This window comes from Apis florea, unplaced genomic scaffold, assembly GCF_048593485.1.
Source record: "Apis florea isolate Af1SG1 unplaced genomic scaffold, ASM4859348v1 contig_3496_pilon, whole genome shotgun sequence".
Lineage (NCBI taxonomy): Eukaryota > Metazoa > Arthropoda > Insecta > Hymenoptera > Apidae > Apis > Apis florea.
In genome coordinates, this window is record NW_028256773.1 from 7,812,258 (window position 1) to 7,827,920 (window position 15,663).

The 15,663-nt window shown below is 26.0% G+C and overlaps 4 protein-coding genes, 2 long non-coding RNA genes and 1 pseudogene across 13 annotated transcripts; 3 read left to right on the forward strand and 4 right to left on the reverse strand.

Moving 5' to 3' along the window:
• The first annotated feature begins 33 nt into the window (after positions 1-33).
• On the forward strand, positions 34-2,421 carry LOC147656863 (cytoglobin-1-like; annotated as a pseudogene). The gene is made up of 3 exons (XR_015293587.1): positions 34-319; positions 461-689; positions 2,212-2,421. The product of XR_015293587.1 is annotated as a cytoglobin-1-like (transcript).
• LOC105737222 (uncharacterized) lies at positions 1,984-4,031 on the reverse strand. Of its 3 annotated transcripts, XM_086913090.1 has the most exons (5): positions 3,899-3,996; positions 3,729-3,818; positions 3,210-3,444; positions 2,592-2,750; positions 1,984-2,485 (listed from the first exon to the last, which is right to left on the reverse strand). In XM_086913090.1, exons 1-5 carry the CDS (start codon positions 3,918-3,920, stop codon positions 2,350-2,352), a joined length of 642 nt encoding a protein of 213 aa, XP_086769216.1. In that variant the 5' UTR covers positions 3,921-3,996; the 3' UTR covers positions 1,984-2,349. The 3 variants fall into 3 exon arrangements, with proteins under 3 accessions (XP_086769216.1, XP_086769215.1, XP_086769217.1); XM_086913089.1 differs by having other exon boundaries at positions 3,729-4,031; XM_086913091.1 differs by lacking the exon at positions 2,592-2,750 and having other exon boundaries at positions 3,729-4,031.
• On the forward strand, positions 3,112-4,662 carry LOC147656864 (uncharacterized). Its single transcript, XR_015293590.1, has 2 exons — positions 3,112-3,475; positions 3,598-4,662. It is a non-coding gene; the product is annotated as an uncharacterized LOC147656864 (long non-coding RNA).
• Positions 4,196-6,336, reverse strand: LOC105737221 (uncharacterized). Of its 3 annotated transcripts, XM_012494447.3 has the most exons (6): positions 6,249-6,336; positions 5,460-5,685; positions 5,210-5,314; positions 4,906-4,976; positions 4,694-4,835; positions 4,196-4,598 (listed from the first exon to the last, which is right to left on the reverse strand). In XM_012494447.3, the coding sequence occupies exons 2-6, from the start codon at positions 5,507-5,509 to the stop codon at positions 4,367-4,369; spliced, it is 600 nt and encodes a 199-aa protein (XP_012349901.1). In that variant the 5' UTR covers positions 5,510-5,685; positions 6,249-6,336; the 3' UTR covers positions 4,196-4,366. The 3 variants fall into 3 exon arrangements, with proteins under 3 accessions (XP_012349901.1, XP_086769218.1, XP_031776161.1); XM_086913092.1 differs by lacking the exon at positions 5,210-5,314; XM_031920301.2 differs by lacking the exons at positions 5,210-5,314; positions 6,249-6,336 and having other exon boundaries at positions 5,460-5,814.
• Positions 6,337-6,520: 184 nt separating this feature from the next.
• On the reverse strand, positions 6,521-7,110 carry LOC147656865 (uncharacterized). The gene is made up of 2 exons (XR_015293589.1): positions 6,763-7,110; positions 6,521-6,691 (listed from the first exon to the last, which is right to left on the reverse strand). It is a non-coding gene; the product is annotated as an uncharacterized LOC147656865 (long non-coding RNA).
• LOC105736964 (uncharacterized) lies at positions 6,960-10,465 on the forward strand. 2 transcript variants are annotated; one of them, XM_086913084.1, is made up of 8 exons: positions 7,117-7,261; positions 7,716-7,956; positions 8,149-8,467; positions 8,689-8,743; positions 9,019-9,161; positions 9,650-9,958; positions 10,111-10,220; positions 10,310-10,465. In XM_086913084.1, exons 1-8 carry the CDS (start codon positions 7,208-7,210, stop codon positions 10,444-10,446), a joined length of 1,368 nt encoding a protein of 455 aa, XP_086769210.1. In that variant the 5' UTR covers positions 7,117-7,207; the 3' UTR covers positions 10,447-10,465. The 2 variants fall into 2 exon arrangements, 1 of the variants encoding a protein (XP_086769210.1); XR_015293585.1 differs by having other exon boundaries at positions 6,960-7,261; positions 8,689-9,161; positions 9,650-9,981.
• A 239-nt stretch (positions 10,466-10,704) lies between these two features.
• Positions 10,705-14,695, reverse strand: LOC100869139 (uncharacterized). Of its 2 annotated transcripts, none has more exons than XM_086913083.1 (5): positions 14,499-14,695; positions 13,331-14,217; positions 12,523-12,695; positions 12,303-12,382; positions 10,705-11,981 (listed from the first exon to the last, which is right to left on the reverse strand). In XM_086913083.1, the coding sequence occupies exons 2-5, from the start codon at positions 14,213-14,215 to the stop codon at positions 11,800-11,802; spliced, it is 1,320 nt and encodes a 439-aa protein (XP_086769209.1). In that variant the 5' UTR covers positions 14,216-14,217; positions 14,499-14,695; the 3' UTR covers positions 10,705-11,799. The 2 variants fall into 2 exon arrangements, with proteins under 2 accessions (XP_086769209.1, XP_031776155.2); XM_031920295.2 differs by having other exon boundaries at positions 12,875-14,217; positions 14,499-14,683.
• Between the last annotated feature and the right edge of the window lie 968 nt (positions 14,696-15,663).

Here is a 15,663-nt window from a genome sequence, read left to right on the forward strand (position 1 = left end):
TATGATTTAAATATACGCAATACCGATATAAGTGTGGCCTCTGTGCATCTAAACCAATTGCGTTACAGCAATAATTGAAATGCAAAGCTATAATAAAAATAGACAAACGATTTTACACAAATGGAATATCGATATATCTGAAGGAAGATACGCGGCAATAATTGTTGAAATTAAAAATGGGTTCTGCGTTCACTTATTTTTCCGAAAGACGACAATTGCATCGATTCGAAAGTTGGTTTAACCAGAAGAGAGAAGAGATTTGTGAGAGAGACGTATTACGTGCGCATTCGATAGAAACCGGCGTCGCTGTTATGATAAGGTAAGTCGATGAATTGTACTTTCGTTTTTCCGATATTTATTAATATAAGAAAATTCCCATAAGTTTTTTTCCCTCGAAATAGAATAAAACTTCGAAATAATAATATCTCTATTTTAAAGATTATCGCTCGACGTATTTCAGTTATTTCAGAAAATATCCCCAATATCAAAAGGTGTTCCCCATTTTTAAGAATATACCGATAGATGAGTTGCCGTCGAATAAAAGGTTTCAAGGTTTCATCGTCAAAATATCGTGAGCACGGTGAGCGGTTGTATCGATGCTTTGAACGTATGTTGACTTAATGGAAGCGATATTGCATACTATTGGCGAGAGACACGGCCGACGAGGTCAGGATAGGCAACAGTTTATTGTAAGTTCGTGCGATTTATTGCTATAGCCGCATTCGCTTCTTCTTTTCGCTTATGCTATTTCTATTTTAATAATCGTAATGTAATTGCGTAGAATTATACATAAAAGGAAAGGAAATTGGAATTTTTATTTGGAAATATGTAATTAAAAGTTGATTAGAAAAAAAAAAATTTTTTTGACGATGATCAAACGATTATATCACAATTGCGATTATTTTTTTTTTGTTAGTAAGTTGTAATTGTATACAATGAAAGGAAGAAATGATTCTATAATCGTAATAATCGTAATAACATTCGTTCACAACACGTTTGTTCCCCCTCTAATTTCAAATTTTATAACAAACACGTAATAATAGATACTTGAGTTGCATGTACTTTAATCCTGTTTCCAAATATGCTTCGTTTATTTTAAAGATATTTTATCGATTATTTATCAGATATGAAAGTTCGATTAAATAAATTGCACAAGTTATCTTTTAACAAAGATGAATCTTTGGAATTTTCATTATTGAGTGGTATTTAATCATTATGATGTACGTATATCGCTTATTCTATATAAATAATAATAATAATAATTATCACGAATTATTATATATTAGAATAATGATCAATTGTTAGAACGTAGTGAAAAATAATAAAAATTCTTTGTTTTGTAAAATAAAATTAATGTTTCTCGGAGAAAAGAAAAAAAAAAAAATTGTAAAAAATTCAAAAATATCCAATGTATATAATTCATGCTACTCAGTTTTTTACTAAACTGCCAAGTTAAGAAAAAAATCCATTGAAACTGAAACGGGAGAAAGATTGAAACGACACTGATGAAACATTTTTGTGAAACAAGGTCAAGACTTGTATCCGGAAGTTTTCAACGGTTTCAACATGAGTTGACAATAGCCTTCCGGATTCGAGGAAGGTCATTTTTTTCTTCATAATAACAACCTCAAGTTTGATTTTATCGACGAGCGAAATAGAATAGAACAATAAGTAGTTTTATAAACGCAAATTGTAATTTGATATTGATTGCTTATTCAATATCGACTGTTAAATATATAGAACAACGAGTAGTTTTGTAAGTGCAAATTGTAATTTGATATTGATTGCTTATTCAATATCGACCATTAACATTATAGTATAAAATTTCTATATTTTTCTATTTATTAATAAAATACCAGCCATGTTTCGATATATCTTAATTATAAAATGTAATACGTAATATGGTTGTTGTTCGAGATATTTAATGAATCTTATAATCTATAATAAGGTCAACAACGATGATCTCGAGATGGAAAATAACGATAACATTTCAACATCGATAATTATTCTTCAAAATAAATATTGTAAGATAATGATTGTGTCAGTAAATTTTACAAATTTTTTTTTTTTCGTTAACATTTAACAAATTCATTTAACACGATTAATGTGTACGATAAGCTTTTTTTCAACATTTTATCTATATAACGTTATATACTCATACAATTATTCTCTTTCATGCTTGTTGTATATTATTTTTATCTTACATTTCAGGATATAAAAGGAGTGATAATGGAAGTAATGAAGAACACGTTGAAATCGAAATTTACCATCGAAGTGGAAGCTGCTTGGGATAAAACGATTGATATCCTGTTTTTAAAAATATTCCTGAGATTACAAATAAACATTCTTTTATACATCCGTGTCCGAATCGCTTTCTAAATATATATAATCAGTAGTTCCGCTAGTACTGCTTTCGGTGTATTTCTTCCTTGTTTTTTTTTTATTCGCTTGTTTTACATTCTCGTTTTCCTGCTGCTTTACTTTCCTACGATTTAAACAATAATTTTTAAATTTTTCGAAATTTACGTTTATTTTATTTAATAATATAAAAAAAAGTAATTAAAATAAAAATATAATAAGAATAATCGTACTTGTATTTGATTTTATATCTGATTCTTTGTATAACCGTGGCGCATATAAGTGTTAACAAAGTTCCTAATAATGCTAATAAAATTGCTATGAGGATAACGTCAATTTGTAACCAAGGATCTTCTTTCTCGCGTTTACGTGGTTCAAGAGTTACAGGGTGACTATGAAATAAAATATTTAATTTAATGTATTTTTAACTTTTCATTAGAATTACGTTATTTATCGTATATTTAAAAATATAATATTTCAATGTTTCTCGATCTTTTTGGAACATTAATTCTTTTTCTAATATATATAAAAACTTACTTTCTTTTCTCACAATTGCATAGAAATATATTTGATGCGAAAGGATATTTGTTATCTGAACGATTGTTATTCGAAAAATTTTCATCAAGATTATCGGATGATTTTAATACTTAGGATGCGTGCGAGTCTTCAAGTGTTCGGGCAGACTCGGGTAAAATCGGACAAGTTCGGGTGTGTCTCGAGCTGGGATGCAAGTTTCAAATGTCCCGAATATTCGTTTAAGCCCGACTTCTTCCGAATCTGCCCGAAGCATCGAGTATTCGCACACTCCTAACCAATATATTTAGATTTCATTTTGATTCCATTGTGCTTACGGTAATTCCGTTTCCTGTTTTCCGAGTTCTTCGAATGTCGTTACCATAGCCCTCTGAAGATCTTTCCCTAATTGTTTAAAAGTGGATTTTCCTAACCAATCTGCCAGATCATCTCGACCTAATTGTCGAAGTCTGTGAGTCAAAATTTCATGAGTGGTGCCTTTACCCTCGGCTGGAGCACTATTCCAATGCACGAGATGTCGAATACAAGGGATGCTTTCATCCACATTACGTTCTTGAAAAAACAAACGAAAATAAATAGATAGGTGGGTTGAAGTGTATAAATATTGCAATGTAAATAATAGAATAATCATGATATAATTTATCTATTAATCACGATATTTATTGAAATCAAGATTTTTGATTGTTGATATTTCTATAAATGTAGGTACTTGTTCACACACTTGAAAAGGATTTACTTCAATTTCCGATGGATTCTATGAATACATTATATTTCTTCAAACGAGTAGAAGAAATAATAATCGTTAATGCATTCTATTCAATCATTAGTCGATTTACCAGCACCAGCCAGATCTCTCGGTAGCTCGTAAGTGGTGTAATGAAGTGCGGCTATCAATCGTCGACACTCGAAGTGATTAAGACGAGCGGCTAAATATTCCAATTCGTTTAAATTAACATCGATCGTGGCAAAGACATTGTATCGCAATAGAATAACAATGAAACTTAACCGTATGGACCATTCATGCCCATTTTTCGATAATCTTTTCATCGCGAGATTAACGAAATAACCGTTCTTTCTTCTTCGTTTCGCGAGAAATTAGCTCTCACGAATTTCATAGAGGACGCAATTAACAGTGACAAATTTCACGAAAGATTTTTAAAACGGATTATTATATAATAATTAAAAAAAACTCGATCATTCGTATGATCTACGAGTCTCGATAGTTATTGAAATTATTATATTAATTGATGTAGATTTAGAAGAACCATTCATTGATCGATTCAAAATGATTGTACAAATTAAATATTTTCATGACTTTGTAATATTAATTTCCTCGTTTTTATAACATTATACAGATATACTCCGATAATTCAGTATATTTAATATAAAATAAAATTACAGGTGTGAACATTTGAGAGCTTTATACAATTCGTGTGTTGAATTAATTTTCAACACATTTTTTTAATTACACGCTTTATCTATGCGGTCTTTTCGCCGTTCTCTTTCGTTTCTTCTTGAAACATCTTTGGCAACCTGGTGACTTCGTTGTCTCTTCCGCTTCTTTCGGCGTTGTGGGAGCTGTAACGTTTTGTGTGGCAGTGTGCACCATTTCGTACGATGGTGCCCTTTTCCTTTTCCTTCGTGGCTTTCGAAAAAAGTAACTTCTAGATATATCTCCTCCCTCTTCTTCGATCATGATCAATTTACTAGCCAAATTATTTTTATTATTATTATTAATTGAATTTATTATTATATTAATAAATATTTTCGAATTAATTTTATTTCATATATTCATAATTACCCTTTTTTCTTCTTCCCTCGTAATCGATCGAACAGATGTCCGAATTTTTTCTTTATAAACAAAGTGCAACAACATGTAACTAATATAATCGAAATAACGATAATCGTTGCAGTTTGCACCGACAATGTGAAAGTGGTAAATCCTGCAAATGGTAAGAATATTTATTTATCACGATTAAGATAGAATTGTTATAGCCGAGAAAAATTTATTACTGATTTTCTCGATCTCTTTCGGCAACTTAGGTTTTGGCGTTGTATTCGGTGGTTGATATTCATCGTAGTCTCTGGAGAATCATAAAATTGTTACAGAATGAGGAAAACATTATACGAAACTTACGTCTGTTTATTCTAGATGTCGCAAATAGTATTTCTAGGAACATATGTGTTGTGTTTTCTCTAGTTTCATTTGCGTCACATTTATATTTGGCAAAAATCTTTTAAAAATAACTCAATCACACGATGGACGAAAAGAAAGATGATTTTCTCCTTATAAAGAGTTTAGTATTTTTATACATACGGATTATCATGAGGATTGTCATGAGGATTGTTATGAGGATTGTCATGAAGATTGTCATGAGGATTTGACGGAGGACAGTCTGAAGTTTGGAACAGTTTGTAATATCTACATTGTAACAAAATATGTCAAAGTTTTATCGATTATTTTCCAAGAAATATTAAACGTCAAAGATTCTTTAAACATCAAGATTTCTCGAGAGATAACTCGAGGAAATATAGAATTTATTCATTATCAAATATCAATATCTTACCCAATAGGCTGAACTTGACGAATCACCTTTGGAACATTCGTAGTTTTCATACTGAATTCTGCGAGGCACGCGACCAAATCTTTTCTTCCGATTCGTTTAAGATGATCGTTCAAAATCGGATATGTGTTCCTCGTAATCGTTCTCAATTGGCATATCCATTTCACGAGTCTTCGGAAACAGTTTTGATCTCGGGCTAATTTTTGTATCTGCGTTTCCGATAGCGGAGCTGTCGTAATAATATATCTTATTCTTCAAATTATTTTTTATCGAAATATTATTTTATATAAAAAGAAATTTGTTCATCGTTTATCGAACGTATATCGCTTCTCGATGTGATAAAGAATTTGATTAGAATGTGATTAGAATTTTATCATATTGGACATGGATATTATCTTTGACGTGACAATTGTATTTTTATCGTATCGAAAGTATATCATCTTGGAAATGAATCACGGTAGTAACTAATACTATGTAATTGTGCTACACGTATATTTATCTTGTCATTTTAGAATAGTATTTTAATTTAATCATATTTAGAATCCAATAATAGATATAAATAAAACGATAATTTTAATTGTAAATCATGTATAAAGCATTGATGTTCAATAAATGTTAATATCGATACGTGTTGCTAGAAACATTTGTCAAATAATAATATGGTCTATTTAAAAAGACGTCATTTTTGTTAAATGAGAAATGATTTTAAATATCTCACGTGTATGTGATTCTGCATGGAAAATATTTTTTCAAAATTTTAAATAGGAAGAACAATAACATTTGTTCACTTACAATTAGAACCTAAGGATACAAGTTTCACACACTCTTCAGGCTTCAAATTTGACGCTAACAGCTGGAGTTCTGGTACATCAACCTCAGTAATGATCTTCACATAAATAAAAGATGGTAGATAATAATTTTTTTTTTTTTACAATTATTTAAGTTACTTATTTAAAATATTTTTGAGCGAGATTCTTATTTTGCCTGATCAATTTACATACATTTCATGAAATGAAGTATACCTGGAGGAAAGAAGGGATAAGGTAAAGTAAAAGAAGAATCAGTGCAATTTTTAATGCGTTTCTTAAGTTCATCGAGGTTTCCAAGGAATTAATACAATTCAATTACATTTTTTAATGATTCTTAATACTAGTTCCCTTAAATTAATGCATCATATTCTTCGAGTAAAGTAATACTGTCTGACTTTTATATTCAAATCAAATCTGTTAAATATCCTGTAATAAATACAATCGATCGATTAATGAAAGGTGGCAGAAATATAGTAAGTGAATGGAAAAATTCAAACCTTATAAACGAAATTTCGTTTGGTACGCTATCCAACATAACCTATAACCTGATATTTGCTTAAAAAAAAAGTGACATAGAATAATCTTCAGTTCCTTAACTATACTACACGAGAAACGACACAGATGAAACAGAATATTTTAAAATATTTTCAATCGAGCAACTTCATCAATTTCATATTTCAAACTAATCCGTTTTGCAATAGTTATGTGTACAACGTGAATATAGTCTTTCACGTTATACGTGCAATTAAAAATAATTTGTCAAATAGATCAGGTTTTGAAATAATTCATTAAAATATTTATAATCGAGGAAAGATATAGTCGCTTGAGTAATCGATAGCATTAAAACGACTGTCGATTATGGATCTGTCAAAAATGTATTTTCTCGTCTGACAACAAAATGTAATTCACCGATTTATACGAATTTTACATGCCCATTTTAGAATGAAATTTGTATGCTCAATTTACATTTTATTTGTGATTTTTGCCGAAAACAAGGTGAGCCTTTACAAGAGAATCTATGATTGTTTAATCGTTTAATTTTACAAAATTTATTAAAAATCGTTATCATATCACATGGCGTAACGCGTTGACGACACACTGTGATAAGACAGTGTGAAGATAATCAAATGATTTTTTAACTGCACAATATCATGTTTGGCGCTCTTTGAGTTTTGAATCATACACCTCTTTAAGAAATTTCTTAGAATTTATTATATTTATTCTTTAACTTTAATTTCTGTTATCTCTACAATTCTAACTGTAACTTTTGCAATATTATCATTTCATATAAAATTTTTATAAATCATTTCAAAAAAAGGATAAATATTATTGGAATAAAAATATCAATTTGAAATATTTTATATTATACCATTTTTTAAAAAGATGTTATATTGCAGAAATTACATAATATTATGTGTTTGAATTAATTTCATTTGAATTAATGTTTAAGGAAAAATTTTTCGTACAATGTATTGCCAATATAAAAGAGAACGAGCTCATGTATCTGTCGAATTTGTTAAACCCTGTAGAATGTTTGCAACTTGTACAAGCTATATACGAAGTAACTCCGATGAAAACGGAACGTAGGGTGAAAAAGTATGAAACTTTAATGAATAAAGATATCACTGGAATGTCGACATTGTCGAAAGAATGTCTTCTTAATCTTGAAGAATGGAGTCAAGATTTTCCAAGTAAAATAATTAAAATCAAAGATGTCTAGATAGGTGAACATATCTGTTGATTTATTTTTTATTATTATTAATCGTCTGCTATTATACTATATTCTTTGATAATTAATTCTTTTTTTTTTTTTTTTTTTTTTTACATTAAAGAAATTAATCGAATTTTGAATTCTTCATGAAAAGCATATAATTTTTTCGTAGCAAATGCGAAACCAAATGGAAGGACAACGATGGAAATGATATTAAGATGGTTAGGACGACCAGATTTGGCAAAGTACGTGAGAGAAAATCACAGTTCGAGTATTGACTACTTCGATACAGAGAATTTAGCAGATACGTTAGAATGTCCAGGACACAGAATGTCGAAAAGGCATACCCCGGAGAAGGGTAAAAATGCACAAGCTCATAAAAAAAAGAAGAAGAAAAAGAAAAAGAAGAATAAAAAACAGAAAATTTCTAAAGTTTTAAAAAATAAAAAAGTTGGAAAAGCAGTTGCAGCAATGGGAGCACATGCTAAAGTGTAACAATTTTTCAATTTTGTCATGTTTTTTTTCTTTCTTTCTTTTCAGAATCATATTAATCACATATCAAATGAATGATTGTGTAAACGAGTAGCGATTTTTTGTTAATACTCAAGTCTATGTATAAATTAATATGATTATTATATAAAGTAATTTTTTTCAATGAAATAATTTTAAAGCAATAAATTTTATTTAAACTAGTCATATTTATTTATTTCAGTAATAAGAATCATCGTGAATTAAAAGAGAAAGATAATCGTCATTTAAGACAGCCAATAATAATAATAATACCAACAACAACAACAACAACAACAACAACAACGACGACAACAACAACAACAACAACAACGACAATAACAACGACAACGACAACGACGACAACAATAACAACAACAACAACAACAACAACAATAATAATAATAAAAATAATAATAATAATAATAATAATAATGATGATGATGATGGTGGTGACGATGGTGGTGATGATGATGATGATGATGATGATGATGATGATGATGATGATGATGATGATGATGATAATGATAACAACAATAATAATAATAATAATTACATCGCACACACATCGATGTATTGTTCAATTTTGCTTATTCTATTCTTTATTACCATTTGCCTTGTCGCTGCCTACTACTTTTACAAGCGAAATAGTACGAAGACACGTGGTACGCGATTCAAGTAATTATCGTAGAGAAACTAAGCATAATCTGCCGATTTTTTTTAATAATGTATCTTTTTTTTTCTTTTTTTCATTATCAAGTTGATAATTTTATAATGAGATTGCAATTTTTTATCAATTTCATTGCAACCAAATTTTATCAATATATATATATATATATATATATATATATATATATATATATATATATATATATATATATAAACGCAAGAGATAATAAAATTTGGTAAAAATATATATATATAATATATAATATATATAATAATTGATTGAAAATCGCATAATCATGAAAAAATATTAAAATAATAATCATGAAAAAATATTTAAAATTAATATTCTTTTGCACAAATTTGCAAAATTTATCTAATCCACGATATCGAATTAATTTCAAATATATCGCGATTTATTCTTAATTTTTTATTTTCAGTCATATTTTGCATATTTCTATTAATATTTTATCTGAATTATTTGTACGTCTCGAATTTAGGCATATGTGGCAACCTAAAGAGGACAAAGATACCTTCACCGATTATTTGGAATGGAAGGACGAAGTTATTTGTTCGTGTACGGATATGGAGGACTATTGCACGGGACAATGTTCAATATGTAAAGAAAATGATTATAAACATCACGTGATAGATCGTCGAAGTAGTAGCAGTGACGATTCTGTCAAAGAACTGAATTTTGTGGTGCGTAAACCGAAAAAGAAAGAAAAGAAAAGAAAACGATTCACCTTTTTCCAAAACTCTTGTCAAAATAAGAAGAAGGAAAAGGAACAGGAATATCGGGATAGGAAGTGCGTAAAAAGGAGGAATCTTGGTACGATAGAATTTAAAAATAAGCAGGATGCATCACGATCGTTTATGCTAATAATTTTATTTCAAATAACGTGATGCATCTTGTTGTAGAGTTATTAATAATATAATGGATTTTTTTTTCCGAATCAAGGAAAATTTTGGAGAATATGATCATGAAGAAACATGAACAACAAAAACTATTACCAATGCTTCCAAACGATGTATGTTGTAAATGTTGTAAATGTACTGTGTATATTAGAGGTATGATTATGATTACGATAGACGAGATTTGACTATCTTTAAATTTATGTTGTATTCGTTTTATGTGTATAAAACTTATGTGTATATAGATAAAATATTACGTGAAAAGAAAGCGAGAGAAAAGAAAGCGAGGAAAAAGAAGGAAGAAAAGAGAAGGAAAAAGGAAAAATTGCGAAAAGCGGAGCTACGTGCAAATAATGTATGTTTCAGAGAGACGTGTAAATAAACTATTGCTTGATTTACTACTTAATTGCTTTTATTACTATTTAAAATATTTGAAAGACTTAGAAAGGAGAAAATAAACTAATTATTAAATATAAAAAAATATCAATATTCAATAAACTATAACAATAATAACAATTAAAGAGAACACGTAATATGATCGTAACTATATGTGATCTAATAATAATTAATAAGCTTTTCAACTCGATTATAGATACATGCGTTTTTGAAAATAATTTTTTCTTTCGTTTATTAACAAAAATTTGTTATATTATAAAATTTATTTATTTTTAATTGTAAAAAAATCTGTTATAAAATTGAAATATTTACATATAACTTATTAAATATATAATAACGAAAATCATAATTATAAATATCATGTTACAATTTTGATATTAAAATTATTTACAATAAAAATGAATGTTTATTAATATTAATCTGTATACTGCATATAGATATATATCTATGGAGTGTATTTCTTATCACAGTTGAAAATATTAATAAAATTACAAATTATTTATAAAAATATGCTTTAATATAAGTATGCTTAATTTAATAAATTTTTAATAAATATAAAAAAATGTAAAATAGATATGTAATATAATTATTTAGATAACTTTAGAAGAATTGATTATTTTTCACATTAATTGTACAAAAAGAAATTATTTATATATTTCTACTTATTCAATCAAAATAAAATATCACAATGTATAGAAACATTAATAAAATAAAAAATAGTATTTGTACTATATTTTTGTGAAATAATTTATATAAATTATATAAATTTAATTCTGTCTATCATTTTTTTAATTATATGTCATAAAATCAGATAATAAATTTGGATGAAGAATAAAGATTATTATTTTAAATAAACTGTTTTTATCTAAATTATTTGAATTAAAAATTTTTAATTTTTTTATGTCATCAAAAGTTATTAATTTATGTTTAATTATTTTATTTATTTATATGAAAATATAATTTTTCAATTATGTATAAGTATATATTTTTTAGAAGAGATCTGATTAGCAGTCCTTTTTGTATTCAATAATTTAACTCAATTAAACTTAAGTCATTAAAAAAATATATATAAAAAAAATAAGTTACAAATAAAATTAATTATTCAATTTTTTCCGATAATAAACTATGAAAATAAAGTTAATAAATTATAACTATCAAATCGTCTTCTATTATAATGGACATATATGAAGTTATATTGTTATCTTATATTAAACATATTTGATTTAACTAGACAATATCCTTTTAAAATTGTTTAATATATTAACTGTAATAATAAAAAATCATTGAACTATACTTTATACAACTGTCAAATCAAATGCAACTTCAATTTCAATCTTCTTTAAGGATCTTCGAATTGACCTTCCTCGTAATTAGATAACCAAACTAAAGTCCCGTTTTGTAACATCTTTAAAACTCGCGTCATAATTCGATCCTCATGGAAATCCGCAGGACGATATATTTGTTCAAATGGCTGATAAAATGTGAATGGCGGAAATGTCCGCCTTTTTGGTTCTTTATTTTCTGAAAACAAAAACATAACTATTTTGTCTAATCTTTAATGTCTATGACATTTATTTTAATAATTATAATTTAATAGATATATTTATTCAAATTATTATTCATATTTTTATATTAAATTATCATGTTCAAATTATTAAAAGAAATATTAATTATTTTTCATTTGTTCATGCTAATAAAACGAATTCGTGTTATATGAATGCCATATAGGAGAGATTATGAATATTTATGAGTATGTTGATTGTTATAAAGAAATGACTATTTTCAGTCAATTAATTAAATTCTGACTTATATAAATCTTAAATTTATGCATCTTTATTTTACCGTGAGGATCAAATTCGTCAGCCGAATCTTCCGAGCTATCCCAATGTTCATCAAATATTTCGTTATGAGATCCTTCTGGTCTAAAATAACATTATTTTATTAAAAATATTATACTTATTTAAAATCAATTTAATAATATATTGGAAAATTTAACATAATTTAATAATCTTCGTTGAAACTTTTGTTTTCTTGATTTTTAAAATTTTTAATACCAACTTACAATATGCATAAAAAACGTTCGTCCAATGAAGAGCTTGATGATGAAAAACTTTTTTCACTTCCAGTTGATGACTTCACTTTTGATCCACAAGGAGATTCATTGCCAAATATAGGATCCAACCAATAATGTCTCAAAGTATCTCTCATATCTTTATAATTAGGACACCTAGTGTACTATTGATTTGATTCATTAATATAGAACAACCATAATAATTTTTTAAAAATAAACAATGTTAATTATTAAACAATAAATCGTTTCTATGTATTACATAAAAAATTTAACAAGATAATCCTAAATAAAATTTGGCTTGTTTTTAATCTTGAAATCATATCTTTTGTACTTATGTCCTTACCCATAAACATTCAGTTGAAAAGTAATTTTGTTCGAAATCTAATCCTTTTAGATTTGGTAAATTCAATACTATTTCTGGTACTATTTCAAATTCATTGTTATATAGATCTATATATTTCAAGTTGTGCAATAATTTTATACTTTCAGGTAATTCATTTAAATAATTATGACGTAATTTTAATTCTTCTAGCAATGTCATTTGTCCAATATTTTCAGGAAGATTTGTCAAATGATTATTATTTATTATTAATCTACTCAAATTTTTTAAAGAACAAATTTCTTCTGGCAAGAAAAAGATATTATTGAAACCTAAATTTAGTTCAGATAGATTGGTAAATTTGTTTATTATTTCAGGTATGCTTGAAAGTCCCGTATTACATATGTCAATTGTTTTGAGACTAGATAAAATTTTCTTTGTATTAATAGGCATAGTTGTAAAAAAATTTTGATAACATACTTTTCCATTTCCAATTATTAGTTCTTCAAGATTTGTCATTCCAATAATTATGGTTTCAATATCTTCAGTACTAAGATTGCATTGTTTCATCAATAATTTTTTAACATAGGATACAGATGATTTCTTTGGCAAATTTAATGTTTGAAATCTTGTTTCATTCAGTGATACAGTTTCAAGTTTCTTATATCTGGAATTCAATATCCATTTTGGAAATGAAAGACAGACATTATTTTTTTCTGCATAAAATGTAGTTAAATTAGTACTCAGAGGATAAAAATCCAATTTTGAATTTATATTGCATGAAAATTCAAGAATTTGCAAATTTTTCATTCCTTTGGTTATACAATTTGGAATCAATTTAAATTTATTGTCATTAAGATAAAGAACTTCTAATTTATTTAATTTTGCACATGAATCTGGAAGATTTGTTAAATAATTTGAATTTAAAGATAAAACCTCTAAATTCAATAAATTTCCTAAATTATTAGGAAGTTGATTTAATTTATTCTGAGAAACATATAATTTTTTCAATTGATGTAATTCGCAAATTACATCTGATAAAAAAGATAAACAATTATTATTTAAATTTAAATATTGCAATTCTTTTAGCATGTTTAAAGAATTAGGAATATTATGAAGTTGACTATTGCATAAATTAAGATCAATAAGCTTTAAAACTGGTTTAGTAACAAAATATTCTATATAGGATTGTTTTTCTAATAAAAATAAATTTTCAATGATTTCCTTTTTTGTCATATTTATAATATCTTTATCAGTTCCTTGTAGTAATAATATATTTAAATCATTTTCACACATTATATTATGTGCTGTTGCACTTAATAATGTGTTATTTGATAAACTTCTTGAATTCTGTTCCTTTGTCATATCTAAAAAATAATTTAAAATAATATAATTTAATAATATAATAATATTTAAATTGCATTTATGAAATATATATAAAATATAGTATCTATATTGAGGTTTTACATATCTGGAAATTGTGTTTTAATATTTTTCTAAATGAATTTTCAATAATTATATAAAAAAAAATTTTAATTTTAATATAAATATAATCTAATAAAAAAATCATTGTAATTCCTAATTATTTTTAAAATTCAAAATTTTATTCTTTATATTTATTGTTTTCAAAATAATTATCAATGTTTACCTCTATTAAAATTAAAATTTATTATAAAAAAAAATACTATATGCAAAAAAAGTATTAGATTAAAAATTGCATAAAAGTGACATCATCTAATAATAAATATATTGTATATCACATATTTATTACATGTAAATTCTACATGTAAGTTCTACCATGAACTATCTAGATAGGGAATAAATTTCTCATGCAATATTCTTTTTTATTACCGGAAATAGGGAATTATATGATCATTTTACATGTTACATTATCGATTCAGAATATAATTACAAAATATACACAAATAATAAAATTATTACAAACTAAAATTTTAAATCTAAAATCTCAATTGTATTCAAAACAACGTGAATACATGATTATTATATTAATATTATATTAATTATAATAATATTATATTATTTATATTTATTCTTTATACAATTCTTTATATATATTTTTTATATTTTTTAAACAGTAATACTTATAACACTAATTTATTTTTTAATATTATTATAATATTATTTTATATTAATATTGTTTCTTTATGAAATTTACGATATGATTCAAGATAGTCGCAATATGATATTATGATAATACGTTTGGAAAAAAAAGAACGTATTTTTTCAGAAAATAAAAAAAAATGCTATTTTTCTGAAAATAGAAATTATTAGCATATTTCGATTTTTCTTAATGAAATATTCTAACAAAAATGGCTGACAAATAAAAAACATGTTATCATGTTTTTTAAGAAAAAAAGTGCTATTTTTAGAATAAATTAGTGCAAATGAAATTAGTTTATAGAGAAAAAGAACAAAAATACAGAATAGTATAAATATTAAGGAATTAGCACCATTTTTAAAGTACCGTAAATAAAATTAAATATAAACAAGAAAAACAAATAATATAAAAAAAATAGAGATGCTAATTCCTAATGTAACTTTATCCTCCTTATATTATTTATTTTCTTTATTTTTATTAGTTTATATTAGTTTCATTTAAACATTTCAGAGATGGCGCTGATTTCCTTATTTTTCTGCTACTTTTGTTCTTCTTATCTATACAGTTTTTGGCGCGTAATGGTAAATAAGATCAGAGATGTATTATCATGTTTTCATTATTTCTCTTTTAAGAGTATTTTAATCTTTAATATGAAACATATAGATATTTTTGATTATCTCTAATACTAAAAATA